Source organism: Charadrius vociferus, unplaced genomic scaffold, assembly GCF_000708025.1.
Source record: "Charadrius vociferus isolate BGI_N301 unplaced genomic scaffold, ASM70802v2 scaffold783, whole genome shotgun sequence".
Lineage (NCBI taxonomy): Eukaryota > Metazoa > Chordata > Aves > Charadriiformes > Charadriidae > Charadrius > Charadrius vociferus.
In genome coordinates, this window is record NW_009647834.1 from 48,982 (window position 1) to 54,725 (window position 5,744).

General features: G+C 59.1%; 2 protein-coding genes across 2 annotated transcripts; one reads left to right on the forward strand and one right to left on the reverse strand.

Moving 5' to 3' along the window:
• Window positions 1–1,030: 1,030 nt before the first annotated feature.
• Window positions 1,031–2,002, reverse strand: FAM229A (family with sequence similarity 229, member A; the record flags this gene model as incomplete). The annotated part of the gene is made up of 2 exons (XM_009882777.1): window positions 1,031–1,133; window positions 1,869–2,002. Coding segments are annotated over 2 exons (237 nt in total), but the record flags the coding sequence as incomplete, so codon positions are not given.
• Window positions 2,003–2,333: 331 nt separating this feature from the next.
• Window positions 2,334–3,531, forward strand: TSSK3 (testis-specific serine kinase 3). The gene is made up of 2 exons (XM_009882778.1): window positions 2,334–2,478; window positions 2,870–3,531. The coding sequence occupies exons 1-2, from the start codon at window positions 2,334–2,336 to the stop codon at window positions 3,529–3,531; spliced, it is 807 nt and encodes a 268-aa protein (XP_009881080.1).
• The last annotated feature ends 2,213 nt before the right edge of the window (window positions 3,532–5,744 follow it).

Sequence of the window (5,744 nt, forward strand, 5' to 3'; positions counted from 1 at the left end):
GGGCGGACCCGGCCTGGCCCCGGCGTCCCCTCACTCGTGTGTCCCATCTCCTCGTGCCCCATCACTCGTGTCCCACCCCCTCGCACCCTGCCCCCTGGTGTCCCATCCCCTCATCACTTGTCCCCTCACCTCCCGTCAGTCATGTCCTCTCACTCGCGTCCTGGCCCTTGTGTCCTGTCTCTCGTGTCCCACCATCCCTGTTCCGTCCCCTCATACCCTCACCCTCATGTCCCGTCCCTCACATCCTGTCCCCTTGTGTCCCATCTTCTCATGTCCCACCCCTCACACTCCATCCCTTGTGTCCCGTCCCGTCACTCGTGCCCCGTCACTCACGTCCCATCCCCTCACGCCCTGTCCCCTCGTGTCCCATCACTCATGTCCTTCCCCTCGTGTCCTGTCCCTCACACTTTGTCCCTTGTGTCCCATCCCCTTGTGCCCCATCCGTCATGTCCCATCCCCTCATGCCCTGTCCCCTCATGTCCCATCTTCTCATGTCCCACCCCTCACACTCCATCCCTCGCGTCCCCTCACTTGTGTTGTGTCACTCGTGTCCCATCTCCTCTTGCCCCATCATTTGTGTCGCATCCCCTCACACCCTGTCCCCTTGTGTTCCATCACTCATGTCCTTCCCCTCGTGTCCTGTCCCTCACACTTTGTCCCTTGTGTGCCATCCCCTTGTGCCCCATCCGTCATGTCCCATCCCCTCATGCCCTGTCCCCTCATGTCCCATCTCCTCATGTCCCACCCCTCACACTCCATCCCTTGTGTCCCATCATTCATGTCCCATCCTTTCACGCCCTGTCCCCTCATGTCACACCCCTCATGGCCTGTCCCTCATGCCCTGTCCCCTTGTGTCCCGTCCCCCCATGTCCCCTCTCACCCCACCACCCTCCATGGCTGACACCACACACGGATTTCGAGCGCAGAACCGCTCCAAGATGGCCTTTTATTACAAAGTCCACCACCGATCTGTGTCCTCGGCAGCTCTGCAGCTCCAGGGCGGGTTGCAGCCGGCGTGGTGCGGGGGCCATTAGTTGGTGCGAGGCCTGTTGCTCCCTCCCATGGCGATGAACACGTCAATGGGGATGTTGGGCAGCGTCAGGCAGTGGCTGCCGGGGCATCGCCGCAGCTGTCTGTGGGGAGAGAGTGGCGTGAGCCCAGTGGCGCGGCACGGGCCGGCATGGCACAGCATGGCGTTGTCTGATATGGCATGACACGGGCCGGCATGGCATGGCATGGCACAATATGGCTTTGCCTGATACGGCATGGCACGGCACGGCACAGCACGGCATGACACCGGCCCGCATGGCATGGCATGGCACAACATCACATTTTCTTCGATGGCATGGCATGGTACGGCACAGCATGGTGGTGTCTTGTATGGCACGGTGTGGGGTGGTGCGGCATGGCATGGCCTGGCACAGCACAACATGGCATTGTCTGATACGCATGGCATGGCTCGGCATGGTACGGCATAGCATGGCACGGCACGGCATAGCATGGCATGGCACGGCACGGCATGGCATGACATGGGCAAGCATGGCATGGCATGGCACAACATGGCACGCTTTGATATGGCGTGGCATGGCAGAGCATTGTCTTATATGGCACAGCACGGCATGGCACAGCACAGCACGGCATTCTCTGATGTGGCACGGCACGGCATGGCACAGCACGGCGCAACACATCACAGGACGCTGCCAGCCCCGTCCCAGGCAAGGAGGGCTTCCAGCCATCAGAAGACACTTTCAGAAACAAAACAAGCCACGTTTGCCGGCACAGGGACCTGGTCTGTGTGATGGGGACATGGCATGGCTGTGCCAGGGCCGGACCCTGCCCCCCACGGGGTGTCCTGGTGCCCCCTTTACCTTCCCACAGACTGCTCGGTGTCTACCGGCTCCTGCGTTTCGGAGGGCACAGCCAAGGTGGGACAGTCGCCTGCCTCGATGGGGAACCTCGGCGCCTGAGGTGTCTGCTGGGAGCTCATGTCCGAGCCCCGGATTTAACTGAGCGGAGAGAAGCCGGCGGGTGAGCCGGGCGAGCACGGCCTCCCCCAGCAACGGCGAAAACACAGGGGGAACACAGTGGGGACCCCGACCACCCCATAACCAGCAGTGCCCACCCCGAGAGCCCCCACTCACCGAGAGGATGTTCCTGCCTGTCTCCCACCCCGCTGCGCACCCACCACCTGACCAACGCAGCGTTGGCTGCATCACAATAGCACTCCCGGGCTGTAAAGGGTCCCTTTGTGCCCCCCTGGGATGCTGTGGGTGCCCCCCAGGGTCGCTGCGGGATGATCTGAAGGTGGGAAGTGTCCCAGCCGGCATGAGGACATGGAGGGGTTTTTGCTTGCCAATGGCTACCAGCTGGGCAGGACCATTGGGGAGGGGACCTACTCCAAAGTGAAGGAGGCTTTTTCCAAAAAGCACGGGAAGAAAGTGGCAATTAAAATAATAGATAAGAAGGAAATGCCAGAAGGTAAGAGGTGACCCCAAAAGAGTTCCAGGCTGAGGCAACCGTCCATCCTCAGGGGCTTTTGATTGCCAGCTAGTTTCCCACACTTGCCACCCAAGAGCAGATGGGAGTCAGGGGGTGTGTGCTGGGGGGGTCCTGCTGATCAGCCCGGAGACTGTGGCCCAGAGGATCAGGACGTGTTTAGGTGGCCGCCCCTCCGACTGCAGGGACTGCAAAGTGCTGGCGGAGCCCAGCACCCCCTGCGACGAGCAGCCCTCGAGGAATGGTGCCTGGCCGTAAGGACCAGGCACCCCGATAACGACCTGCCCTCCCTCTACCGCGTCCCAGAGGGGTGCCCGGAGCCAGTGGCTCGGGGACATCCCTGTGAGCAAACCTCCCCTTCCTCTCTCGGCAGAGTTTATTCACAGATTCCTGCCCCGGGAGCTCCAGATTGCCACACGCTTGGACCACAGGAACATCATCCGCGTGCACGAGACGCTGGAGTCTGCAGAGGGGAAGATCTGCCTTGTGATGGAGCTGGCGGAGGACGGGGACATCTTTGACTATGTGCTCCGCGAGGGTCCCCTGCCCGAGACTCACGCCAGGGCACTTTTCCGCCAGCTGGTCGAGGCCATCCAGTACTGCCACGGCTGCGGGGTGGCCCACCGCGACCTCAAGTGCGAGAACGCCTTGCTGCACGGCCACACCTTGAAGCTGACGGATTTTGGCTTCGCCAAGCGGCTCCCCAGGGACAGCAGGGAGCTGAGCTGGACCTTCTGCGGCAGCACAGCCTACGCAGCACCCGAGGTGCTGCAGGGCGAACCCCACGACAGCTGCAAGGGCGACATCTGGAGCATGGGCGTCCTTCTCTACGTCCTGCTCTGTGCCCGCCTGCCCTTCGACGACACCGACATCCCCAAGATGCTGCACCAGCAGCAGAAAGGCGTCTCCATCCCTGGGCACCTGGGCATCTCCAAGGAGTGCCAGAACCTCCTCAAAACACTCCTGGAACCAGACATGACGCTCAGACCCTCCATCGATGGGGTCAGCAGCCACCCGTGGCTGACTCACCCCTGAGAAGGACTGGCCCTGCTCTCCCCAAATGGAACAGATTGTTTCTAAAATGGTGATAAATTTGGAGGACAGCGTTTCCCATCTATCCAGCCTCGCAGGTGGCGTGCCAGGCCTCTGGCTGGCAGAGATAAGGTCTGGTTCATACTCGGGTATTTTTATCGGCTCACTCAAAGCCAAAGTCAGTGGTGGTGAAGGGGGCAGACACGGGCTCCGAGCACCTTCCCCAGTCACGTAAACAGGAAGGAAAGGGAAATTTCAAGCTTCTGACACACAGACCCTCTTGGGGCAACCGTCCCCATCCCTCAGGCACAGGAAACAAGAACAGCCGACACAGGCAGAGACTCTGTAGAATTCCTTTAATTGCTGTTAACTGCAAGTCTGTAAAAGGTTTGGAGAAAGTCATTGTTACAAAACTACCAGCTGTTAGAATTGTTCCTGGTTTTCACCCCAGCTAGAAAAGGCTCAGGGAGATGCAAAATAGTTCAGAACAGAGAATATTGCACAGACAACCAAACGGTTAATTTGACTAAAGAAGGAAGGAAAAAAAAAAAAAAAAGAAGTGACACAGATGAGAGCACTGCACCCTCAGTCGGAGCTCTGCCGCAGGCCCAAGGATCCAGCCGCGACTCGTACCACCAAACCCTGAGGGACCGCAGCCCCCGGCCCCCAGCCCTGACACCCCATGGGGGTCACCTCCCCACAGCAGCTTCTCCTGCCACAGCTAAATTGATGCCCAGGACAGGGTGAGGCTGCAGCACATTTCAGAGGCTCTGCGGGACCCACCGTACACCAAGCTCAGTCCTCGGCCCCTGTGGGCTTTGCAGGACAGACGCGCTCTCGTGTAAGTGCCTAAAGTCACCGCTGCCACCAATCCACCTGTGCAGGCAGCTGCATTTGAGAATCTCCCCAAAGAGGGGGGTAAAAAAAAAACACCCAAAACCCCAACTCTTCCAAGTGTGCCTAGGTTAATGCTATCCAAAACCAGGAGGAAACCCACAGCTCCGATGAAGCAGCCCTGGAAGAGGCAGAAGGACAAAGGTAGCGTGTATAAAACCACCACGGGGAAGGCCAGAGACAGCAGCGGGCGCTCTGTCCCTTCAGGATCACTGTAATTAGCAACATCCACTGAGGAGCATCTCATGCCATTAGAAGGGAACTGCCTGGAAAAGAGAGGCCGTGGGTCCAAAGGAAGCATTGCGAGCAGTCACAGGGAGTTAAAGTGAAGGAACCCAAGTGAGCACAGCGAGGCTTGTGACCCTGGTGGCCACGGGGCCTGGCGCTGGTGGGACGCAAGGGGTCAGATGAGGGACAGACACAGCCTCAGCCAACAGGTACCACCCGCACTTGGGTACTTCTGCCTCCCGCCAGGCTGGGAGAGGGAAGGGGCCGAGCCTCAGTGCCAAGGCAGAGGTGAAAGCGGTCAGTGGGCCAAACTGGGGATTCACAAGGGCTGAACTGGGCACTACAATGGATGGGTTCTGCTCCCAAGGTGACCCAAATCACTGCCTGCCCAGAAGAGCTCCAGTAAGAGCAAGCCACAAGTATTTTGCTTGGGAAATTTAACTAGAAGTACACAAAACCCAGCAGAGGAAGGCAGCGCAGCTGCAAAGGGGAAAGCAGCAGGTCTTGGCTCTTAGAGGAGCTGCTGCTCTTGCAGCAGGAAACCAGAGTTTCCATTAGAAAAAGCTTCCAAGACGAAAAGCCAGGCAGAAGCTCAGGGTTTGGCAGGGAGTTTGGCTCCTTCCAGCACAGCCCAGCTTTGGGTCAAAGCCACAAGCCAACTGCCTTTCTTTGCAGCGATGAGTGAAGAGCAGAAGGAGCGTCTACTGTAGCATCTCCAGCCCCTGGCCAGTCCCTGCCATGGGGGCTTTCTCTGGGGGTGGCCTGGCCAACAGCGTGGAGCAGCGAGCGAGCAGGCACAGCTTGCATCCAAGAGCCTTTGAACTGCTGTACTGTAGATTACGTGCGCGCACACAAGCAAACAATAAGCCAGCACCAAACGATCCTGCCAGGTGTCTGAGTGCCCAGCTCGCCACGGGGACCTCTCACTGCATCACATCTGGCTCTACCCGACGCTTTCGGGGCAGTCAGTTTTGGCTTGGCCAGTCTCTAGGACCTACTGAGAAGATGGGCTCCCTAGCAGCTAAGTGTACAAGGTAACTCCTGCTTCCTCCTCCTCCTCCTCCAGCTCTGAAGGGGTCACTTGAGATGCCCAC

What these genes read in the sequence shown, in the direction of transcription:
- TSSK3 (XM_009882778.1), top strand. Translation starts at nt 2,334, where the DNA reads ATGGAGGGGTTTTTGCTTGCCAATGGCTACCAGCTGGGCAGGACCATT. An exon ending in TAAGAAGGAAATGCCAGAAG is followed by an intron (nt 2,479 to 2,869) that starts GTAAGAGGTGAC and finishes CTCTCTCGGCAG; the next exon opens with AGTTTATTCACAGATTCCTG.